Source organism: Salmo salar, chromosome 17, assembly GCF_965601325.2.
Source record: "Salmo salar chromosome 17, fSalSal1, whole genome shotgun sequence".
NCBI lineage: Eukaryota > Metazoa > Chordata > Actinopteri > Salmoniformes > Salmonidae > Salmo > Salmo salar.
The window spans coordinates 13,305,728-13,328,348 of record NC_138307.1 but is presented as its reverse complement, the minus strand read 5'-3'; the positions used below and the strand labels follow the sequence as shown (position 1 = coordinate 13,328,348).

The 22,621-nt window shown below is 43.0% G+C and overlaps 2 protein-coding genes and 2 pseudogenes across 2 annotated transcripts in view; 2 read left to right on the top strand and 2 right to left on the bottom strand.

Moving 5' to 3' along the window:
* LOC106575324 (radixin) overlaps nucleotides 1–11,544 on the bottom strand; it is a 32,830-nt gene extending 21,286 nt beyond the window's left edge. Inside the window, exons 1-2 of the mRNA XM_014151788.3 lie at nucleotides 11,263–11,544; nucleotides 6,559–6,643 (exon numbers count right to left, since the gene is read on the bottom strand). Of these exons, the coding sequence (XP_014007263.1) occupies nucleotides 6,559–6,570 (12 nt within the window). The 5' untranslated portion in view covers nucleotides 6,571–6,643; nucleotides 11,263–11,544. The remainder of the gene's footprint in view (nucleotides 1–6,558; nucleotides 6,644–11,262) is intronic.
* On the top strand, nucleotides 9,795–14,236 carry LOC123728322 (leucine-rich repeat-containing protein 3B-like; annotated as a pseudogene).
* A 22-nt stretch (nucleotides 14,237–14,258) lies between these two features.
* On the top strand, nucleotides 14,259–16,005 carry LOC123728321 (toll-like receptor 13; annotated as a pseudogene).
* A 238-nt stretch (nucleotides 16,006–16,243) lies between these two features.
* hpxb (hemopexin b) lies at nucleotides 16,244–21,902 on the bottom strand. The gene is made up of 10 exons (XM_014151787.3): nucleotides 21,740–21,902; nucleotides 20,981–21,003; nucleotides 20,569–20,688; nucleotides 19,906–20,063; nucleotides 18,945–19,098; nucleotides 18,559–18,771; nucleotides 18,128–18,214; nucleotides 17,913–18,043; nucleotides 17,330–17,477; nucleotides 16,244–17,125 (listed from the first exon to the last, which is right to left on the bottom strand). Exons 1-10 carry the CDS (start codon nucleotides 21,799–21,801, stop codon nucleotides 16,899–16,901), a joined length of 1,323 nt encoding a protein of 440 aa, XP_014007262.1. The 5' UTR covers nucleotides 21,802–21,902; the 3' UTR covers nucleotides 16,244–16,898.
* Between the last annotated feature and the right edge of the window lie 719 nt (nucleotides 21,903–22,621).

Genomic DNA, 22,621 nt, shown 5'->3' with positions numbered 1-22,621 from the left:
AGCTATTTGCCGGCTATGTGTGGCGCCATGTTTGTTGACATTATTCAATGCATTGTGGTTGTCACGTAAGCGTCTGTCAGACCAAAGATGTTATAACAAGGGATAGTTCACTCGACTAACGTATGGTTCTTTCAAGACAACTGTGAACTCGGAAAAATACTAGCTAAAATCATGACGTCAATGATCTTCAGGTCGGAAAGTCAGTGCTCTAGAAAGAGGCCCGAGTTGGAATTCCGAGTTGGATGACCATTAAAAAATAAATACTTTTTTTTTTTTTAAATCAGTCGGAGCTGTGGTACATTATAAACAAGCCCAGCTGTTAGCGACGTAACTTATGTTTTGTTTTTGTCAGCGCAACCTGTTATTTGGACTGGTTTATGGAATGAGTTTAGCTGTGGATGTGTTCCGTGTTATGTTTGGATGATGAAGTTCACATTTATCTTTTACAATAAAAAAAAAGGTAAAAAATTGTGGAATAAAGTTCTGAAGACCTTTATTTCCCATCAGTACAGAACATTGTTTAGATGCTTTTCAGACAACTGTGCTGTTTAGACGCGTTTGTTGCATCATACTTTGATGCTACTGTTCCAGTCACGTTTGTGATCGTACGCTGCAGGAACCACTCGACAATGATCGCAAATACGTGATTGTACGCGTTAAAAGTAACAAGTCTTTCCTAAAGAGCTAACCAATAGCGATAAACTGACTTGGACAGACCATGCCTTAGTCCCGTGTTATATTATGAGGTAGCGACATGCAGTGTCCGCAGGACAAACGGACCCCTTGTTTGGTATCACAGTGACAAAGCTGTTATGGAGAGTCAAGTGCTTAACTTGTTTTTCCGATAGATGTCCTGAATGTCCCTTTCCTGGTGTTTGTGTGGGGGCTGCCTGCCACCAGCAATCAGCTGTGAAAGTGCTGACCTTTGTTAGACTTCACCCTGCGTGTGTCTGCCCGTCTACATCTCTGGGTCTGTATGCCTGTGTGTGTACATGTGTGTGCCTGTGTATGTGTGTTTATGCCTGCATGTGTATCTGAGCCAAAAACACAACTAGCCCACGGTGTGTGAAGGCGAAGAGAGTAGTCTAGCTATAGCCAGGCAGACAGACGGCTCCCCATAATCCCTGGCTGTCCCGTGTGTGTACAGAAGGAAAGGGGGAGGAGAGACGTGCTTTAGCACCCACACAGCTAAGCATGTCCTCTGAAAACACCACTGAACCAAGCCCCAGTTACTCATGACACCCCAAATACAGTACATAAACCATCAATGTGATACAACGGGTGGATTTCAACCTAAAAACAGTACAGCAGCACAGCACCGGTTCTGATTCTGGCCTAGAAGAAAACGGCACAAGAATCTAAGGAGGACTCATATTAGGTCAATTGGGAGTGTGATCAGGAGGTGTGTGAGGGACATGGTCAAAGGGATCTGTCTTCTGCCTCTAGCGGTCATGTTTCCCACCATCCATGTGACTGAGCCAGTAGGGGCAGAGCTAAATGTGGACAGTCAAATGCCACAGAGAGGCCATGCATGAACAGAGTGGTGATGAAAGGAAGGCCTAATGGACCACACAGTGTGTGTGTGTGTGTGTGTGTGTGTGTGTGTGTGTGTGTGTGTGTGTGTGTGTGTGTGTGTGAGAGAGAGAGAGTTCTAGAAAAGTTAGTTGAGCCACTTTTCAGTCAGAATCTTTATCCTGTTGCTCGACATGGCATCTCTCCATGTTGTTTAGAGGATGAGTCTTCTCTCAGACAATCCCCTCAGTAAATGTGCAGCTGTTTGTCCATAAGCTGTTTACAAAGGCTTTGAGGAGAGGAGACACAGACAGACAGACACTGAGACAGACACTGAGACAGACACTGAGACAGACAGACACTGAGACAGACAGACACTGAGACAGACAGACACTGAGACAGACAGACACTGAGACAGACACTGAGACAGACAGACACTGAGACAGACACTGAGACAGACAGACAGACAGACACTGAGACAGACAGACAGACAGACACTGAGACAGACAGACAGACACTGAGACAGACAGACAGACAGACAGACAGACAGACAGACAGACAGACAGACAGACAGACAGACAGACAGACAGACAGACAGACAGACAGACAGACAGACAGACAGACAGACAGACAGACAGACAGACAGACAGACAGACAGACAGACAGACAGACAGACAGACCTGCTCTCCTTTAGTCAGAGAGGAGTTGTTAATCTGGCCCGCTGAGCAATGAGCAGCTGTCTGTCCGGTTGATTAACCCCCCTACTGGGGAGGGAGGGGAGGGAATCCCCACCTACACACGAACTCAGGATCAGGTCGGGTGCTTGTCAACAGAGCACAGGATCAGGAAGCGCTCCACTCAGACTCATGTTCAGTTTGCTTGAACGTTTGCTACATTGCGGAACGGTTTGTAATGAACAACACATTTTTCCAAAACGTTCTGGTATGTACTTGAACAGACAGATAGGTTTGCTCCGTTCGGTGGGTGTGGCTTGAAGCAAAAAAAACAGTGGTGCATTTTGAACACACAATCCAACCCCTCCCTGTTTTTAACTGGTCGTTCAGTACAGCACCGTTTCAGTTCAATTAAACATTACATGTCATTTTTATGTAGTGAACACAGCCCTGGACAGTGCAGCGCAGGCTAGAATGTTAACTAGGGCCCAGTCAGTCTGTTTGGACTTCAACAGGCAGGCGTGAGGATAATGGATGCTGCTCCAACTTTGTGTTGTTGGTTTATCTATGTGATATGACAGAGCTCACCAAGGCCTTGCAGAGCTTTCACTAGCAGACAGAGATATAGCAGAAAACAAAGCTAGAAAACAAGGCTGCAATGTCACCCAGTGCCCCCCCCCCGCCACTTACAGCCCCTCCCCTACTCATCCCCTTACCCTTCTTCCACAGGATGTTGACACAGCTCTCCCATTTATATGGGCCCAATTCACACTCAGGCCCTTCTGCAGCAAACCAAACAAGGCAGAGAAAACAGGCACGTCCCTGCAGGGGCCCCTTCCTGTGGGGTCTGTCGGGTCATAAACACCCCCCGCCGAGCTCACGGGAAGGGAGGAGGGGTTTGGTCAGAGTGTGCCAGTTCTTATGTCCAATGAATAATGCAGGTTATTCCGTATAGGCTACCCCAAATTTTAAAATGGGATTAATTAATCCCATCATGAATTGTAGCTGGGTTAACCTAGAGTCTAATCCCAGTCTAAGCCAAGAGAGGGGTTCTAAGATAACATATGGAATTGTTTTAAGATGGTCATAGCAAGAATTATTTAGATATTTGAATTTTAAGACCCCTTAAGGTATAAAAAAATATAAAATAAAAACTGATTGGATAAAACATTGAATTTGGCATTCCTGCTATTAGCCAATAGAAACACATTGAATAACAGATTCACTACATGGTAGAAACTTTTCATTTATTTTTGGGACTAAGTTTGTTCTGAAGTGTCTGTCCTATATCTGAGAGCTATAAGAAAAATCTGGAAATTACTTCGACATGCATTTATCCCTTTATTTTAGGCACTAAACTCTCTCCATATACATTTCCATAAAAACACCATAGTGTTTGTGAGAGTCTCAACTTTCCACAGAGGGGTCACATGAGTGTGTACCCAAACCGTTCGGACGCTACAGACAAGTTGGCAGAAGAGGCTGTACCGACTTCAGACGAGTCTTATGGTTGTCCTAGAGCAAAGCGGAGTACACCATCGTGTTCGTGAGAGTCATCTTTCATAATAGTTTGTAGGCTAAACCCTTCGTACGCCACAAACGTTTTCATGAGAAGACAGATTTTCGGATGTCTCATGGTCTGACAAACACCACTCTAGCTCTGCCACTTTTCACCGCAGATGCGGAAGGGGGATATCGGCAGATGCGGTAGATTGAGATGCAGCCCATGCAAAACATAACATCTCTCTAGCTTAAACAGACAGATTTTGATGGGGATGTTTTTATTACAGTGCCTTCAGAAAGTATTCAGACCTCTTGACTTTTTCCACATTTTGTTGCGTTACAGCCTTATTCTAAAGCTGATTCAATTGTTTTTCTCTCTCATCAATCTACACACAACACCTCATAATGACAAAGCAAAAACAGGTTTGTAGAAATGTTTGCACATTTATTAAAAATAAAAACATGGAATATCACATTTACATAAGTATTCAGACCCTTGACTCTGTACTTTGTTGATTCACCTTTGGCAGCGATTACAGCCCTGAGTCTTCTTGGGCATGACGCTACAAGCTTCTCCCACTCTTCTCTGCAGATTCTCTCAAGCTCTGTCAGGTTGGATGGGGAGCGTGGCCACACAGCTATTTTTAAGTCTGGGCTCTGGCTGTGCCACTCAAGGACAATCAGAGACTTGTCCGGAAAACACTTCTGCGTTGTCTTCGCTGTGTGCTTAGGGTCGTTGTCCTGTTGGAAGGTGAACCTTCACCCCAGTCTGAGGTCCTGAGCGCTCTGGAGCAGGTTTTCATCAAGGAGTTCTGTACTTTGCTCCATTCATCTTTCCTGCAATCCTGACTAGTCTCTCAGTCCCTGCCACTGAAAAACATCCCCACAGCATGATGCTGCTGCCACCACGTTTCATCGTAGGAATGGTGCCAGGGTTCCTCCAGACGTGACGCTTGGCATTCAGGCCAAAGATTTCAATCTTGGTTTCATCAGATCAGAGAATCTTGTTTCTCATGGTCAGAGTCCTTTAGGTGCCTTTTGGCTAACTCCAAGCTGGCTATCATGTGCCTTTTACTGAGGAGTGGCTTCTGTCTGGCCACTACCATTAAGGCCTGATTGGTCACCTCCCTGACCAAGGCCCTTCTCCCCTGATTGCTCAGTTTGGCCGGGCGGCCAGCTCTAGAAAGATACTTAGTGGTTCCAAACTTCTTCCATTTAAGAATGATTGAGGCCTTGGGGACCTTCAATGCTGCAGAAATGTTTTGGTACCCGTCCCCAGATCTGTGCTTCAACACAATCCTGTCTCGGAGCTCTACGGACAATTTCTTCGACCTCATGGCTTGGTGTTTGTTCGGACATGCACTGTCTGCTGTGGGACCTTATATAGACAGGTGTGTGCCTTTCCAAATCATGTCCAATCAGTTGAATTTACAACAGGTGGACTCCAATCAAGTTGTAGAAACATCTGAAGGATGATCAGTGGAAACAGGATGAACATGATCTCAATTTAGAGTCTTATAGCAAAGAGTCTAAATACTTACGTAAATTACTTCTGTTTTAAAAAATTTATAAATTTGATAACATGTCTAGAAACCTGTTTTCGCTTTGTCATTATGGGGTATTGTGTGTAGATTGCTGAGAATGTTTTTTTTGAATAAGGCTATAAGGTAAGAAAATGTCAAATAGGTCAAGGGGTCTGAATGCTTTCCAAATGCACTGTATGTTAATTACAGGGGGCGCGGAAATTGTAGGCCAAGGGGTAATGCACAAATTAAACTTATGAATATTCCAGATAACAATTCAGCCACCCTAAATTCCCCTTGGTGGTTTTTAAGGGCCTTTGAGTGGCCCCTGAGTGGCTGACAAACTCTGGGGGACATACTATTCTCTAGTGCCTTTGACAGTGACCTTAAAGAAAAAGGATGCCTGGCCTGTGTGCCGTGTTGGGGCGGTGCGCTGATGACTCAGGAGAGTCAGAGGATGATGACATCATCAGTGCACGTCTGCGCCTCTCTCCACTGCTATTTCCCCACCACCCCAGATTCCCAATATATCCACAAGGAGAGAGAATAGTGAGTATAGCCAACTGCCATCTTAATCATTTGACAAGAGCCAAAACCAGCCCTGCTTAACTCCAGTCTCACACAAGAACAGTTCCCCTACCAGGGCTTCCAAAACACTCCCTCCCCTACAATGTTTTCATCCACTGACCGTAAATCAAACTCCGTATCATAACTAAGCATGAAATCAAAGCAGGAGTTGTGCAATAGAGCCACATGACTCATCCTCTAACCCCATGTCCCGACCTGCTTCTTAAGACATGAACAGAGAAACTAGGAGAAACAGTGAGAATGTTCACTGGTTATCTGATACCATGCACTGCAATGAATGGTTTGTTTTGGCGTCTCTTGTACAGCAGAGGGTCCTGGTATTCTCTCTGTCCAATTAGCTGGAAACAATAGCAGCAGTGTTGCAGAGCCTCTGGCCCTGTGTCTGAGATGGGCTGAGAGCCTGGGAGGCAGACATACACACAGGCCTACACTACATCACACCATGGGTCTTGGAAGGGAACCATCAAGGGCATGGGTGAAGGAGGGTGGGCGGTATAAGCACATACACACTTCCTGTACACTCAAGACACTAGTCTTATCCAGAGCATCTTACAGAAAGTCAACAGTCAGGTCAGTGCATGTGGCCCAAGTAGGAAGTGAAACCACATCCCTTGTGTTGCCAGCAGTACAAACTAAGTTCCCATCGACTGGACAGGAAGCAGTCTGACCAATGAAGACCACAGATGGTTTTGAATTGGTTATCTCGTCCATTCCACTGCATTATAATTCAGTTTATAGTTCCGTTTCTGAGGTCTTACCGGTTTCGGCATGTTTGTCTCCTCTCCTCCCAGCAGCTGAGAAGACAACTGTCACAGAATGGATAGCTTCCCTATTTCACAGGACCTGGGGGACAGAGAAGATCAGTTCAGTTCTGGGGACATTGTAGCAGATCTAATGCAGGTAGAACAGCTGATGCAACACATGGGTAAGACAGAAACCAGGGCAAAGGGGAAGAGGAATGAAAGAGAGGAAAGGGAGTTTAGGACACTGGGTAGAGAGAGGATAACGATAATATTGTCACTGTGGTGTCAGGATCACCAAAGGACTGAAATAAAGCTCAGAAAGTAAAACATCAGATGGACGTTACCAAAACAACTGTTGCACAGAGAAATCTCCAATAACTCGTAATAAAATGGAGTTTTCAGGATCCAAGGGGGGGGGGGGGGGGGGGGTGAATACTTATGATAGGCAATATCTACTCATTTCTAATTTGATAGTGCTCTTTTCCTTTCTTTTCTAGTTTTCTATCATTAAAGCAAACTTGGTAAGTTATATTGATCATTTGGATTACCTGTGATTTACAGGACACTGCTGCGGGAGGACCTCTCATAATAATGGCTGCAATTGGAGTAATGGAATGGTATCAACCACAAAGAAACTACGTTTGATCAAATTGCTGTTTCAGTAAAGAGTGCAGTGGTAGTGTAATCTCATGACTTGAATCACCTAGTAAGAAGATGTAAGGTTGATTACGCCTGATCCAAATATAGAATGGTTGCCTGGGAGACAATAAAACATGAGACTGAGGGGTCTATTCAAGGCTTTAGCATCATCTCTCAGCACCCAGTCATACATACTATTGCTGCACTGGGTGAAAAGGGTCCATATCAGGGGATATCTTTACATGACACCTTTTTGATATTCTAGAGAATACAGACCATTTGTGGACTTGCACCATATCCGGACAAATTCTGAATCCAGATGTGTCTTTTAGACATATATGATGCTGAAATTACTCTGAATATCACACATGGACATTTCCTATGGCCGGACTCATTCAATATACTGAGATATAGGATGTCACATTTTCTCTCTTCATGTTGACAAATACTGACTGTATACGTCGCATATCTGTGTTTTCTCAGCACATTCAAGATATGCTATATTGATTCCAGATATGCTTTTCTTGGCTGATCTCCATATTTGGATCTTGACATGTTTTTTTGATATGCTGAAAATAAGGACGATTTCTGATGCATTTCTGAGTTTTCCGCACATGCTCAATAATTTGTCGAACATGAAATCCATATTTTTTTCTTTCATGCACAAATCATTTAGAGATTCCCTCCGGATATCATACATGATATGGGCGGATATTGAGTCATTAGATACCCTGAGATGGGCCTACGTGGACATTTGTCAGCACAAGCAATACATATGCTGAGGTGACCGAGGTTCATAATCAGGATCCTGATATGCTTTTTGATATGCTTAATAAGGACCATTTCTGATACTTCTTTGAATTTTGAGGACATGTTCAATAATTTGACAAATATTAAATCCATATAATTCTTTGACACTTGCTAAACGTTTTGTATTCCACCTGCGTAAAGGCACACGCAAACCGCAAGCTAAAAGCACTAACCGGTAGCATAGCAACAAGAATCACCCCTTTTCTGATGTGGAGTTCCAATTGTCATTTTTTAGATTGTAAACGGTGTGTGGTCGAACTGACAACTGGAGAAACAAAGAAATTAGAAAATGTTAAGAAAAAAAACTAAAATAAGTTAAAGCTAAAGTGAGTATCTAATTTGTGATGTTTTCTTTATATCTTAGTAACGTTAACTAGAATCAAGAAGGTTAGCTAATTAGGGGGGAGCGTAAAAGCTAACTGGTAGCCTAGCTAGCTAACAAATAACATTTCTTTCCCTTCAGGGAAGACGTTAGGACATATTTTGTATTACTGGTTAATATAAGATCGCTAACTAGCAACTTAGCTAGCTAGTTTGTACCAGTTTGTTTTCTCGTCATGAATGAAGCAGGTACGTAGCTACCTTGTGGTATGGTTATGCGAAATAACAATATTTTCTTGCAATATCGACACAATTTTGATGAATGATTTATGCATTGACAGTTTGGAGTGGATCACAGACCAACAATAACTATCTCCACGTAGGGTCTGGACTACTAGGGACCGCCTCTGACGACCCAATCTGCACCCATTGCATCCATAACAAAGAGGGCTTGCAGGGGGATTGAGGGTGTGCAACTTTTATTTTCTGTTAAATCAATGAAATACATTTTCAGCATAGAAAATAATTTGGATGCTGGACATTGATCATGAGTCAGATTTAGTCAATTTTCAATCAGACATATGAGGATGACTATTACATATGTAAGGATATCTATTGAAATTAATAATTTGGGGAGAAATACGGATCCATAAATGATCAGGTAATGACTACAGATGATACATTTCAGAAAGTATGTGGATTCGTTCATGCCTAAGCATAAAGGCTTAGACATGTCAGCATGTTGACACATACCCTTTCCTGAGTTAAAATATGTAAGCGGGTGCACGCGCATCAGGGGCATGTCTTGAAGGGATCTCACCCCAGATATCTCCCTGGACTCATACGGTAGTAGGGAGATTTCTGAGGTCCGGATTGGATGCCTGTAGAAACTGTCCCACTACAGAGAATATCCTATCTCAATATATGAAATGAAGGTTATGCGTTTCTGGAGCATGTCTATTCCTTATATCTAATAAAATGTTAGATATCCGGAAATATCTAGATAAAGGCACACCCTGATATTGACCCTTTTCGCCCAGTGCTGCTTTTCAACTAACACCAGCATTCCATCCGAAACAGTTCCTGCATATATGACAATATTTTGTGAAGTTTTTGTTTGTTTTGGTCTTCGGTCATTTTCTTTTGGGATGTTCATGCACACAAACATTTTCAGAGACAAGCCGAAGTAGGCAGCCGAAGTCTAGGCCCCTTCGTAGCGGATTGGTCAACAGTAGGGCTTCTTCAATTAAGTGTTTGTTGCCATTCAACAAGACGCAACTCGTTTTCATGGAAATGTCTTCACTTGAGAAACACTGCACCAAACATCCTTGGCAAAAACGTCAAAATGAACGACAGATTTTTTTGAGTTACTTTAGATTAATTCTAACTATTTTGAGGAAGAGTATATTGGCTATGGCATCTCAAGATGCACAAACTGTACTATTGCCACTTTTTTCTAGTATTTTTAGCAAAGGTCTTGTATGGGACTATGCAACCACAGTCGTTCGGGTCAACCAGCCGAGTTCGGGTCAACCAGCCGAGTTCGGGTCAACCAGCCGAGTTCGGGTCAACCAGCCGAGTTCGGGTAGGCGCCAGTTGAACTGAAGTATGATGACGCCTTTACAATTAGTGTATACTGATGTTATACTGGGAAATTGAGTTTCCATAGCTAGGGCTGACAATGAGGACTTGTGAAGAGCAGAATCAACAACCTCTGCATAATCAAAACAGTTGCTTTGTGAAAAGGTGTTAAAGTTCAGTTAGCCGTGGTGATGTAAACGACAGCTTTGGCCCAGTGAGACACGGGCGCCAGCCCGCGTAGATGCAAACAGAAAAGCCTCAGCCTTTTGGGTAATGGAGGGATAAGATGGAGAGAAGTTAAATCTGCTTTGTGCTTGGTTTCCTTGCTATGACATTAACAATAATGAATATCGCGATACTGGTATGTCCCGGCCCAATCAGACTGTCAGTGATAAGTTGTAACATTGTGTGCACCTCTGATGCAGTGCATTGAGTCCTGGGCAAACACTCCCAATATTTGGTTAATTTCAAGTGCATGTTCCTCCTTACCAATGATGGGACCCAGAATTGGGGAAACATTTTATTGATTGGCCACCATGTATGCAATTCAAAGCAACCAAATCCAGCAGATCATTGGCATTAATGACCCTCAACATATGTTTCAAACAGATGGTAAATTCAGTTAAGTTTAGAACGATAGAGGGGTGTGCCTGAACGCACTTATGTACAGCTGCTGATTATTTTCTGCAAAAAAATGTGGTCAGGCGTAAAAAAAAAAAAAAAACGTTGGGTAGGACCGGTGTTTAATGCACTGGGGTACTTAAAAGTATTGGCGCCTGTAGAAAGTAACGGAATTATTTGTAGGCCGTGATCACGTTGAGCAATATTGTTTCAATCATTGTAACACTGGTTACACTACCTACCGGCCCGCCTCCCTTTGCAATAGATGACAACCGTCAAAACCCGCCAATGCTACATTGTAACAGGTTAATTAACCCAACTAATGAAACGAAATTATACTTGCTAATAATGATACGCCATGGCTAAGGAAAAGTGGAATTATATTATAGGCTACGTTTCAGGTCTAACAACACGAGTCAGTGCATGTCACACGAATAAAAACGTTATTGCAAACAAGACGAGTCAAGTTTTGAAATCTTCACAAGACAGATGTGACCGCGTGTCACATAGCCTAACGTTGTGCTTTCGTCTAAGTGCAAACTCTTATTGCGCAAATAATAAAGTAGCTTGTCTGCCAAAAAACGGTTTCCAGAGATAAAGACAGTTTTAATTTCCTCACAAATGTATCAGTAATAGGTTGAAATGAAGGCCTGTCTTAGCCTACTTTTGCAACACGACGAGTACACAAAAATCGCCCCCTTTCCCATCAGCTTGCAGAAGCTCTTCTAAGGAGACAGACAAACTCACCTCTGGTGAAGGACTACGGCTTCAAAGACCGACAAAATCCAGAGTATTCAATGTTTTCAGGTTATCCACGCTGTAAACTAAACGACTATATTTCATGTACCCTTGTCACCTCCAATTTTCTCGTGAAGCCTGTTAGAACGGACATGAGTGAGAAAACCGTGCAATTGAGATCCACCGTAAGGCGATTTGTGAAGACATTCAATATGGCCGTCGGACTAGTGGAGGCCAGGCGTGGTTGATTTAATATGTGGGGGTACGATCTATGCTCAGCAGCAGCGATGAGAACTCCCCCAACTTTAAAATAGAGTATTCTAACAGTGTCGGTGGGTGTACTCCATGCTGTCATAGTTGTGTGTACACACACACAATATATTAAACTAAATGGAGGGAGAAAATCAACATACCAAATCCTACGAATTGCCCTGAAGCCAGGTTGAACACACACCTTGATTTGAGAACGACATGGCCTTCTATCTCCATTTATTAAATTTTCTTTCCTTTCACCTGTGGATCAAATATAGTCTATAGAGTATGCATGATAAATAGAACAATAACAAGGGGAAAGTCAGTACACAAAGGGAAACAGTATCCATATTAGTTATATGACATAAAGAACATGGTATCAGTTTTGTCTCAAATAAGGACTCACAAATAAGGATGTCTGCCATGATGTCTGTGAATACTTCTCTCATACCTGCTTTGTAAAACACTGAACCCTTTTCCATTAAGTTGTCTTCGCAGAGCATCAGAGAAACATTGGTGGGAAAAGTACCCAATTGTCATACTTGCGTAAAAGTAAAGACACCATAATAGAAAATGACTCAAGTAAAAGTCAGCCAGTAAAATTCTACTTGAGTAAAAGTCTAAGTATTTGGTTTAAAATATACTTAAGAATCAAAAGTAAATGCAATTACTAAAATATACTTAAGTATCAAAAGTCAAAGTAAAAATAATTTTAAATGTCTTATATTAAGCAAACCACACGGCACCATTTTCTTTTTTCTTTTAGTTACAGAAATCCAGAGGCACACTCCAACATTCAGACATCATTTACAAACGAAGCATGTGTGTTTAGTGAGTCTGCCAGATCAGAGGCAGTAGGGATGACCAGGGATTTTCTGTTTATAAGTGCGTGAATTAAACCATTTTCCTGGCCTGCTAAGCATTTAAAATGTAACGAGTACTTTTGGGTGTCAAGGAAAATGTATTGAGTAAAAAGTACAATATCTTCTTAAGGAATGTAGTGAAGTAAAAGTAGTCAAAGATACCCCAAAAAACTACTTAAGTAGTACTTTAAAGTATTTTTACTTAAGTACTTTACACCACTGCTCAGAAATAACTCTCCCTCACTCAATCTTCCAAGGCAATGCAATGAATTCAAACATGAGAGTTACACATTATGGATAAATTTATAACACTTATAATGTTCAGCTCTGTGAAGATCTTTGTTTAAATTTCATCAGTTGGTTTTGTTAGGCTATATTTGCCGTGAGCCTAAATGGGTATACTCTTGAAAAAGTTAAGAATTCCATGTTGCATTCCCTGATCCTTCTTTACTAACACATAACTTTGCATGTTATGTCATCTAGTGGACACAAACTGTTATTACACTAAGGAGACACGAAGAAGTGTCTTCAAAAACACTGGTTTACACATTTCCTTGACCATGCAATTAGGAATAACTTGATGTTTCAGAGATTTACTTGTTTGGGTGAGCTGCAATCAAAGCACTAAGGATTTCATCAACAGCGGGAGATTAGTAAATGCTAGTACCAGTTCAAATTTTAGATCTTAGTTCTCAGAAATTATTTCTTATTTCTAAATTCACTTTATTATTGGGGTCAACAGTGGGTCTACATTCTCTCAGCTGAGACTCTGTTTCCTGATGTATTGCTGGGTTCTTGCTGATTCAGTATGTGGGTACTTCCTGAAACTGCACAATCTGGGGTAATCTCAGTAACCCCTCTAACATGAAAGTACTCTGTTATAACAGGAATCTTGAAGTCATACCTATAGATATTCCGTGGAAAGTAAGCAATTTAGACTTGGCCATGAATAAGATTTCCAAGTTCGTAAAGTTGGATTTTAAATGCCTATCAAACCTAAAAATTCTAAATATGTCCAGAAACCAGCGCTCTCAAGTGGATGATGGCGCTCTTGGCCACCTAGAAGCTCTTCAGGAGCTGGGTCTGGCTCAGACTCACAACCTTGGATGGAAGTGGATGATGGCGCTCTTGGCCACCTAGAAGCTCTTCAGGAGCTGGGTCTGGCTCAGACTCACAACCTTGGATGGAAGTGGATGATGGCGCTCTTGGCCACCTAGAAGCTCTTCAGGAGCTGGGTCTGGCTCAGACTCACAACCTTGGATGGAAGTGGATGATGGCGCTCTTGGCCACCTAGAAGCTCTTCAGGAGCTGGGTCTGGCTCAGACTCACAACCTTGGATGGAAGTGGATGATGGCGCTCTTGGCCACCTAGAAGCTCTTCAGGAGCTGGGTCTGGCTCAGACTCACAACCTTGGATGGAAGTGGATGATGGCGCTCTTGGCCACCTAGAAGCTCTTCAGGAGCTGGGTCTGGCTCAGACTCACAACCTTGGATGGAAGTGGATGATGGCGCTCTTGGCCACCTAGAAGCTCTTCAGGAGCTGGGTCTGGCTCAGACTCACAACCTTGGATGGAAGTGGATGATGGCGCTCTTGGCCACCTAGAAGCTCTTCAGGAGCTGGGTCTGGCTCAGACTCACAACCTTGGATGGAAGTGGATGATGGCATTCTTGGCCACCTAGAAGCTCTTCAGGAGCTGGGTCTGGCTCAGACTCACAACCTTGGCAGACCACTTGTTTCAGGGCCATCTGGACAACAACCTCATTGCAACCATCAGCTCCTCATCCTTTCAGCCTCTCTCCAGTTTGAAGACAGTGAATTTAACCAAGAACAACCTTTATATGGTTGGCTGCCTAGAAGGCAACCCATAGACTTGCTCCCACAAAATGTCCAATGCCAGTCGGCCGTGGCCTGGAACCCCTCCATCATAGTGCGAAGCAACTCCTCGTGCCTACCATTGGTGGCTCCTTGGGAGGAGATAGCGTAGCAGAGCTGGTCCAAGTCTGCTGGGTCAATCATTGCCAGTTTGTACTATCAGGAATCAAGGTAAGACCCAGAGGCAGACTGTCCAAGTAACAATGTTTATTGTGGCAACAGGGACAGGCAAAGACAGGTCAAGGTAGGCAGGGGTCGAAATTCCAGGGTAAGGCAAAGGTACCGGACAGCAGGCGGTCTCAGGGTCAGGCTCAGGCAGAGTTCAGTAATCCAGAGGTGGAGCAAAGGTACAGGATGGCAAGCAGGCTCAGGCAGAGCGGTCAGGACAAAAACCAGGAGGACGATGAAAGAGGCTGGGAAACAATAGGTGCTGACAGGAAAACCGCTGGTTAGCTTGAACGAACAAGACGAACTGGCAACAAACAGACAGAGAATACAGGTATAAATACACAATGGATAATAGGGAAGATGGGTGACACCTGGAGGGGGGTGGAGACAAGCACAAGGACAGGTGAAACAGATCAGGGCGTGACAGTCACAAGGGACTGTCTCATCTACCTATCAACTTTCTTGAAGGCCTGAAATCTTTATTGGTATTCCAGGCAGGGAGTCTTAATGTTAAGGAGCTGTACCCAGACACATTCATTTACACACCCTGGTTGTGGTTCCTTGATATCAGTAAGAATGAGTTCACAGCCCTCACTCCAAAGCTGTTTTACCCAACCTCAAGGCTCAACAGACTGTATCTGTCCAAAGGCCGACTTCAGTCCTTAGACTTCCTCATAGGAGCAAACCTCAGCAGTCACTTTCTTACAGGTGAGAAAGAACAACATAACAGTAGTCAATGAGACAGTGTTGCGTTCTCTCCCTGCCTTGACATATCTGGACATGCAAGAAAATCATTTTACCTGTGGCTGCAGCGATGCTTGGTTTATCCAGTGGATAGAGAGCGACAACCAAACACAGGTTGTTGGCGCCACAGAGTTTACCTACAACTATCCCGCCGAGCTAAAAGGCACCAAGCTGTTGGACGTTGTGCTTCAATTCTGTACAGTACACTTAGGACTTTACTACTACATCTCTTCCACTTCTCTGGTCCTCCTCACCCTGGTAGCATCCTTTGCCTACCACTTCCTGAAATGGCAGTAATTTACAGCTATTACCTCTTCTTGGCTTTCCTCTATGACACCCAGCAAAGGAATAAGTGCATGCTTCATGGCTGTCAGTACGATGCCTTAATCTCCTACAACGTCTACGATGAGCCCTGGGTCCTGAAGGAGCTTCTGCCAGAGCTGGAGGGAGAGCAGGGCTGGAAGCTGTGTCTCTACCACCGGGACTTCCAACCAGGCAAACCAATCATAGACAACATTATGGACGGCATCTACGGAAGCTGCAAGACCATCTGTGTGATCAGCCACCGCTACCTGGAGAGTGAGTGGTGCTCCCGGGAGATCCAGGTGTCCAGCTTCCGGCTCTTTGATGAGCAGAAGGACGTCCTGATTCTGGTGTTCCTGGAGGAGATCCCAACCCACCAGCTGTCACCCTACCACCGGATGAGGAGCTGGTGAAGAGATGCACCTACCTGAGTTGGCCCAGAGCTGGGGAGCACACCAGGGTCTTCTGGCAGCAACTACGGCTGGCTTTAGAGACCAAGGACAGCCCTGCTGAGGAAAATCCCATCCTCTCTGGGGTGGAGGCACTGTGACAACTTGATTTGAAACAACCATCACATTCTGAACCTTTTCTTTACATCTGCATGAGAATATCATTAAGAAATGCTTATACATAATTAACCAGTTCATGATCACATTTACCTGTAAGACTTATTTTTGCCTGTAAGACTTATTTCTACAGTCATACTGTAGAATTACTCATCTGACTGTATCTCATGATTTTTTCCTGTATTTAATTATCTCATGAATGAATGCAATATAATCATACTATTTCAGTTTCTTTGTATCTTTTTAATTCAACTCATCTCTGTCATACACAAATGTTCAACAAAAATGTGATAAAGTATTATTTGAACCTTAAAAAACATTGTTTGGGTGACTTGTGAGTTATGGTGTCACGTTAAAGTAACTGCCCAGTGCTTCCAGTTTTCTATGAAATATGTCCTATAATTAATTCCAATATGAGATAAATAGTTTTCCTTCCACATTTTTAAAATTAAGTATGATTAAATGCAGCTTTTCTGTGTTGGGAAGGATGTGTGGGCACCCCAACACAACAGAATGGTTTTGGCATATACCGATCATTAAAAATATGAATGCGAGTAGAACGCTGATGATATCATCCTCTATGAGGAAATAGCAAGCATTTTTTAAATGGTCTGTTTGAGATAAAAATTTTACCTGGGACTTTGAAGTGTTTTTTCTCAAATGTATGCTTTGGCCACAGAAAAGAGTATAGGATGAGTCAATAACATTATTTGGGTATGAGTTAACAGAAAACTTTTACTGGGCAGTTACTTTAACATGTGATTATATGTTTTGACAGCAAGTTTGGCAAATTTTCTAATAAAACACCATGTTGTCTATTGAGTACAGATGATCACAGTTGTTATTCTTCGAAAAGGTATCTAACATAAACTGACTCCTATTCCACACAGCCCATCATGTCTGGGGTGATTTTCTTAGGCTCTGGGGACATCTTGCTGAAAGCCAGGAGCCTGGGGCTTTCGTAGTGGTAGTACTCAGAGCCCACATACACTTTGACGCCATCAGGGCCACACATGCCTGCCTCGATGCCGGCGATGGGCAGTGGGACCTCTCTGGCTACTACCCTAGGGGTGGCAGACAGGTCAATGTCCTGCATCTTCTGTCCTGTAGGGGGACATAGAGACAGGAAAATAGTTTTTCACTGAGTGTGGTAAAGGTCCAATGCAGCCCTTTTTTAAAAATCTCAATATCAAATCATTTCTAACACAGGAAAATCATTTTTTTTGTGTGAATATTGATGTAAAAAGATCAACACTTTTTTTTGTTGATAGATTTGAATGTACTCAAGTTCAATGTCCAATTAGTTACCTTGAATAATGTGCACAATATGGTGACCTGCACAAACAAAGGCTGCGTTCACAGGCCCTTCGATGCCCAGCTCCTCTTTCAGGCTTTTAGGGTAGCCCTCAATCAGAGTGAAGGGAGCTGCTGATTTGTAGATGTAAACTTGGTCGCCCTGTCAACCGGAAATGGTGGCATTCAGGTGTGTTTTATGTGCCATGGGACAAACAGAGGCATGATGGGTAACAAACAGTTGACTGAATAAAAGTTATTTTGTATATACTCAAATCAAATCCATTTCTTGTTGTTGTCACATCCTTCGTAAATAACAGTTGTAGATTAACAGTGAAATACTTAAGGGTCTTTTTCCATCAATGCAGAGTTAAAGTGACACGAGGAGTAAATACATTGAAAAACAATAAATTGTAAAAAATAACATGGCTATACAGGGACTACAAGTCCCGAGTCGATGTGCAGGGGTACGAGGTCATTGAGGTAGCCATGTACATATACTATAGGTAGGGGTACTGTAGTGAGTAAAGCTTTGAACATGTTATTTATTGCAAGTGAGGTCCCTGTCTTCCCCTACATCCGGGAACCTTTGACCCACCTTGATGATGTAGATCTTGTCACTGTAGGAGAAGACTGCGTCCACGCCATTGGCCAATTCCTTCCAGGTTCTGGCAATGGGGAAGGTGTGTTTACCATCACGATGTGTGTCTAGACGCATATAAATTTGACCTGAGGAAGTGGGACGGAAGTGAAAATTGGCAACTGTCTTATGCGAGTTGTGCGCACAATTGAACACAAAGGCTTAGTTCTTACCAGTGAAGGCATAGGTTTTGCCTGAGTCGTCTGAGGTGATGGCATCCAGAGTCACTTCACTGCATTTGGGAGCCTTCCCGCCATGGCCTACAATCCAACAATAACATGTCTCAACACAATCCAAAAGCTTTTTTTCCCCTGAAATGGTGTTGTTATTACCATTCACCATTCATCTGTTCAATCTCACAGCATGCACACTGGGCAGAGGAGGCTGGTGGGATGAGCTATAGGATGGCTGGAATGGAATGAATGGAATGGAGTTAAACATGAGGTTTCTATATGTTTGATGTGTTGATGATACCATTCCATTTACACTATTCCAGCCTTTACAATGAGCCCATCCTCCTATAGCTCTTTCCACCAGCCTTCTCTGACAATGAATTGATTTTGATAAAGGAGGAAGGGTAACATCCTTTGCATGGTTCTCTTACCAAAATTGGGGCAGCTCATGAAGTAGTGCCTGGCGTCCTTAGGGTACACTCCATTCACCTCCCCAGATACAGGGTGGAACCGGGTGAAGTTGTGACCATGGAAACAGTAGTATTGCTCTAGCCAACGGTAGGCAGATGTACAGTTGGGCAGGTGGGCCCACTGTCTCTTCTTTACTAACTGTGTGGCGATGTCATAGTTGTACACTTCTTCTCCTGTGAGAGAGGAAGCATATGCAAGGCAGCTCACATCAAGACTAGAAAACGTGTTATTCATAACTCATTTCCTAGTATGTTGTCCGTGAATAAATTATAAATATTTATAACAATAAACCAGAGAAATGTTCATTATGGTCTTATGTGGGGTATCAAAGGGTTAACAGGCTTACCCTTGAAGAATAGGACAGAGTCTGAGTTACACTCTCCCTTGGGGCACTCCACCGCAGCATCCAGGTGGCTGGGCACCCCTGGGAAGTCCAGCTGGATGTTCTTGGGGTAGCCCTTCTCTAGACTGTGGTTATAGTAGCTGAAAACCTTGTCTTCCTGTAATGGAGGAGGGATGGAGTATACTGAGTATACTAAGTGAATGCTGTCAGAGGTGTCCTACAACCCCAAAATCTGAGGGTACACAAGGTATGTGAGGATGGCAGGGGGTGGTTCGAAGTTGGAGAATTACATTTTTTTCAAACACCCGCACAGCCTTTTCCTGCAATCTAGAGCCATAATCATTATGCTTAATTATTTGTAAAAAATGTTTCTTTTTCTTTTTTTATCTAAGCATATCTCAAGCTTTCTGTCTACTCCTGACTGATGCTTATTTTTTTTAAAGAAACTAAATATGCTTCTTCGCATCTCTGCTAAAATCTGGGTAAAAGATTGAATGAATGTGAGTCTTATTCAGTACATTTAGTTATTGCTTGCTTTTATAAAGTCTACCAACCTTGCTAGCATGCCAGATAAGATAGTTCGACAAGCTAGCTACTCCAACTTGATTGAGAGCCTGTAATGGCTTCTTGCTAGCTAGTTATGCGGTTGGGAGATTGGGAGCCTATCTGGGCTAGCTAAAGCCAACTTCATAAAATTGCTTGGTGGCTAGCAGCATGACAGAGAAACAACAACCAAAAATGTTTAAAAAAAATCAAAATAAATCTCTCTCTATATATATATATTGGATGTATTTTTTACAGGACAAATCTGAGGGGGCATGTGTTACTATGCCACGTATGGGAACACATGATTGCATAACTTGACTTTTAAAAAGATTGCCCAAGCTGATGAGTCACTAGTAAAACTAGATGTAAAAGTGCCTATTCATATGGATATCGACTACATCATTGACATTGACAGTACCAGGAAAAAGTAGATGTGATCGTGGTCTCCAGGTTTTTCTTTGTTGTGCATGCGGAAGGCAGCGTCAACATGCCCCAGGTGATGGTGGTCATCGAGCTCCTTGAAGAAGGCACTGGAGACCTGAGCTGGACCAGTGAAGCCGTTCCACAGGTGATCCCCTTAGAGTAGCATAGTTCAGATCTGGGATCAGATATACTCATGGAAATGTAAGCTTGCACTCTCCTTACACACTTCAAAAATATCTAGTACAAACCCGCGTTTACAGGTCATGTTAGCCCATATCAAAATACCCACTAACTAATCCACTACACTCTTGAAAAAAGGGTTCCAAAAGGGATGTTCGGCTGTCCCCATAAGAAAACCCATTTTAGTTCCAGGTAGAACTCTTTTGGGTTCCATGTAGAACCCTCTGGGAAAGAGTTCTACATGGAACCCAATAGAGTTCTACGTGGAACCAAAATGGTTCTACCTGTAACCAAAAAGGGTTCTCCTATGGGGACAGCCGAAGAACCCTTTTAAGTTCTAGATTGCACCTTTTTTTCTAAGAGCGTACCCGTAACCCTAACCATCCTGATGGGGACATAATGACATATCATGGCAATGACAAGCCCACTGTAGGGAGAATGGGGGTAAAAAAGACGACTCATAACATGGTTTTGATACCCTTGAAGAAGAAGGTGTGTCCTTTCTCGTCGGGGGCGATGGCGTCAAACTCGATGCCGTCACACCGGTCTGGGTTGGCTTTGTGGTGCGCCTGATCCTCGTGGTGGTCGTGGTCGTGGTCTAATGGGCCAGTCAGAGTCAAGGTGAGAGGCACGTTGAATGACTTTTCATTATTCAAACATTTCGCCACATGAGAGGGTGCGGTGTGGTTATTTGGAAGTCATGCATCCTACTCTCATATAAAAACATGTAGGACATGCGTAACGGGCTGAAAGGGAGTTGAATAACACCTGTGCCCGTGGCAAGTTGCAACCCTAGTTGTTTGCCTTGCCTAGCATGCCTGGATCAGTCAACGAGTTGTGAGGTCCTGCATTTTGACAGGCTGTTAAATGAATATGGATCTTAGACTCACCTGCCATCATTACATCATGGAGCCTGCGTAGAAAAAAAGCAGACATTATTCATCATAAACCATAATGTCCTCATTCTGATGAGACATGAGTCAGGTCATAGAGATGGGAAATGAGATAATACACTGCACATCATAACTCCACCCTCTGGGTAGATAGACCAATAATGATGCTGTAGTATACACAGCCGTACTCCAAATAGAGCAGCTCAAAGGGATACCTGACTGATATGAAGGGGATCTGTAATGACGAGGTAACGGGGTGAATCAGTGACAGAAGTGTTGAGGTACACGACTGACTTTGTCCGCTCTTTGTGTGTTTGGGTTATTGATCCTGCCTTTGACCTCTGTGATATTGCAAACAAACTTATGGAACTAACCCAGCCAATGTTGAGCAGCATAGTATCCAGTTGTGTTGCATAAGACATGTCTTAACACAGCACAGTGAAGCACAGTGAAGCTCATAATGTGTTGAATAAAGTAACAGTTTAACAAAGTACAGAGGCAATTTAGAGGCAGTGTATTTTGCTGTGGCTACACTGAACATGGATAAGAGAATAATAAGATGCCATTTTGGTAGCCCAGCGGTTAAGAGAGTTGGGCCAGTAACCGAAGGTCGCCGACTGGGTGAAAAATCTGTCAATGTGCTGTTGAGCAAAGCACTTAACCCTAATTGCTCCTGTAAGTGGCTCTGGATAAGAGCGTCTGCTAAATGACTAACATGTAAATGTAAATGTTTAGCAGTTGATCAGTAGTACTCACGTTGGAGCAGCAGAGGTGAATGCTAGTGCCAAGCACAGGCAGAGTGTTTGGGAGAGAAGCATCACGTTGAGCGGTCCTCCTTTGGGTCCAGGTACCGAAGAGAGCTGAGCTGAGAAAGGTGCCTGAGCAGGAGCTGACCAGACCTTTTATACTGGATCTGCCTGTAAGTGGGTGGATTTCCCAATGTGCCTTTTGTGTGTGGGAGTGTGGGTAGTTCTGCGCTTTGTTTACTTAAAGAGCAGGGGGAGTGTGGGTAGTTCTGTGCTGTGTTTACTGAAAGAGCAGGGGGGTGTAGGACTTTTTGCTGTTGCAAAATTATTATTTAGCAGAAACTGTTTTATATATGCATCTTATATAATGCAATCAATATGAGCACATTTAAAAATTAGTATAAATCCGACTATATGTTTATATGGCAAATTCTAATAAATATTGAACATGTTGGGATGTTACACATTAATCTGGTTTGGCCAACATCATTGGGTCAGATGAAATATCATTTCCTGGATTCGAGTGGCACACTTTTGGCAAGTTTTAGCCAGGACTTTGGACAAGTGAGTTCATAAAGTAGGAGCCCAGAGATCAGAGTCAGACAGGGAGATAAACAGCAGTCTGTGACAGAAGGACCCTTGCTTATCTTTGATCTGTCATTTGAAACTATAGACACAGGATTTCTAAGAAAGAAGTCAAAATAAAGAATGAGTACACTGCAACATCTATCACTCCAGTGTTAATTTGCTAAATTGTAATTACTTCGCTACTATGGCCTATTTATTGCCTTACCTCCTTATGCCATTTGCACACACTGTATATAGACTTTTCTATTGTGTTATTGACTGTATGTTTGTTTATTCTATGTGTAACTCTGTGTTGTTGTTTGTG

What these genes read in the sequence shown, in the direction of transcription:
- hpxb (XM_014151787.3), bottom strand. Translation starts at nt 21,801, where the DNA reads ATGCTTCTCTCCCAAACACTCTGCCTGTGCTTGGCACTAGCATTCACC. An exon ending in CATGAGCTGCCCCAATTTTG is followed by an intron (nt 18,215 to 18,558) that starts GTAAGAGAACCA and finishes GTTGGATTGTAG; the next exon opens with GCCATGGCGGGAAGGCTCCC. An exon ending in ACAAGATCTACATCATCAAG is followed by an intron (nt 17,478 to 17,912) that starts GTGGGTCAAAGG and finishes TCCGGTTGACAG; the next exon opens with GGCGACCAAGTTTACATCTA.